Below are 2093 nucleotides of genomic sequence, written 5' to 3' on the forward strand. Positions count from 1 at the left end.
TACATTTGTACAAAAGCTAAGTACAGAGGGAACACGGCTGCTCTGATTCCTAGGGCTCTGCAGTGTGCAAAACCCCCAGCCCCTGGAGATTGTAGCTGTTGCAATTCCTAAGGCTCAGGGATTTTCCCTGGGCATGGTGCACTGGTGGGGGAGCAGGTGCGCCCGCCATACATGCCTGGCCCTGCACCACCCAGCCCCCAGAGCCAGCCAGTGCCACTGTCCAATCAATCCCTGCTGACGACAGGTGCAAGCGGGAGCCTGTCAGCGGGAGGAGCAGATATCACTACTGTGTAGGCCCGGCCCCTGCTGTGCAGACCCCAGCTGAGTGGGGAGCTGGGCCCGGTCTTACTAGTCAAAATAAATGGGTGTAGGAATAAAGTCTGAGGATTTATCACATGCAAATGCCAGCAAATCAGATCAGTCCCACCAGTTGTTCACTGAACACTCAATTCTTTTACTGAGTTACTCTTTATGCTGAGTTTTACCTTACACCATAGATTGTGTAACTGAAAGTGAATTATACCAGGGTTAAAATACAGTAATAAAAAGGCCTAGACCTCCCCAAAATCCAGTTGGGAAAGGGAAGAACATTTGTAAACGTAGTCCTTTCTGACTGGAAATACAATACTGGCAATTACAGAAATACTTGGTAAATATAACTTCCTATCAGAATCACTTCAAAACACTGGAGTTTTTTTTATACTTTTAGAAAAGAGTCTAGGCTGCAAATTGCTAGTTAGAACCTTGAGCATATCTACAATGAGAGAGTTTTTCCCGTATAAAGGTTTATTACAAATTCATGACATGGCAAAAATCTGCAACCACTGACTACTAGTTCAAGAGTAACTGCATTTGTTATAGCTTCAATAAGCATGAACCCAGGTACTTAAAAATCTATTTTAATGATGTCTCCAGGAATAATAATGTCCCATATTACAAAAAAAAGAGGCAGAAGGTACATGTCTTTTACATATAATGAAAAATATGTTCACAGTGAAAGCAAAACATTTTAAAACCCAAAATAAAGCTAATCTTGCTCCCTACAAGGAAGATTTTGTATATTTTTGTAATCACCCACTCATTTTTCAGTGTTATATAGAAAAAGCCCTTTTCTCAAAATCATGTGATTATGGTAAGCCAACTACATATTCTGCTGTGTGAGCTGTAAATACTGTACTGACTGTCAACAATTTAGAAGTATAATTACCAACATAAAGAAAACAGCTCTGCTACTGTATTCAAGTTACATAAACAGCCAATAGCAAAAATACATAACAAAATGTACGGAAAACAAGATTTTCCTGCTCTTTTACACAATCTTCTAACTTTCTTTTTCATCCAACGTTGAGAATGAAGCAAACATTCAACAAGTGGAAGAAAAAGACCACCACCATCCTAATGCCCTAAAATGTGGAAAGACAATCTACATGTTATTTGAAAATTTTCTGCAATCCTAATTCTACAAATTTATAGTTTTCAATTTGTAGCTCATGCACTGAAGGATTTAAAACTGACATTAGCAAACAGGTAAGTACAATTTAGATAAGAAACAGTTTTACCAAGGAAGGGTCTGATCCAGGACAAAGAAATTTGTCCCATAAGTAGTCCTATTGACTTCAATGGGAACACTGAGGACAGAAAGCCTCATGCTCAGTAGAGTATGATCCAAAAGGGTGGCCCTTCTAATATTTTCTTTGAAATCAGCTAAAAGGTTTAGGAAAAACAGCAAGAGATTTACTGCATGAATTGCAGTGTTCCGCTAATGTGCACCTATGTGCTAAGCTCTTGTCATTAAAATGTACATGCATTACAAATACAGAACACTGTGAATGTTCAGATCTATTACATGCAAATAATTCCCTGACTAATTCACTTCATAATTTCTAAATAAAAACGGGACTTACATAAGAATGGATCATTTACATGCTCTTTGACAGGAAAGGACACAATCAAGACTAAATCACGAATTTAGAATTGCATTACTAAATAATTTAAACACCGAAAGCTGCAGTTCTTGCTAAAAATCCTTCCATCACTGAAAGAATTTGTAAACACTGAGGATGTACATTTATACAATTTACAGTCTCAGCAGG

At 38.3% G+C, this 2093-nt stretch overlaps 1 protein-coding gene across 1 annotated transcript in view; it reads right to left on the reverse strand.

Moving 5' to 3' along the window:
• Nucleotides 1-904: 904 nt before the first annotated feature.
• The window catches only part of PLCH1 (phospholipase C eta 1), a 218754-nt gene continuing 217565 nt past the window's right edge, over nucleotides 905-2093 (reverse strand). Inside the window, exon 24 of the mRNA XM_025214840.1 lies at nucleotides 905-1403. Coding sequence (XP_025070625.1) covers nucleotides 1364-1403 — 40 coding nt within the window. The 3' untranslated portion in view covers nucleotides 905-1363. The remainder of the gene's footprint in view (nucleotides 1404-2093) is intronic.

Source organism: Alligator sinensis, unplaced genomic scaffold, assembly GCF_000455745.1.
Source record: "Alligator sinensis unplaced genomic scaffold, ASM45574v1 scaffold60_1, whole genome shotgun sequence".
Taxonomy (NCBI): domain Eukaryota; kingdom Metazoa; phylum Chordata; order Crocodylia; family Alligatoridae; genus Alligator; species Alligator sinensis.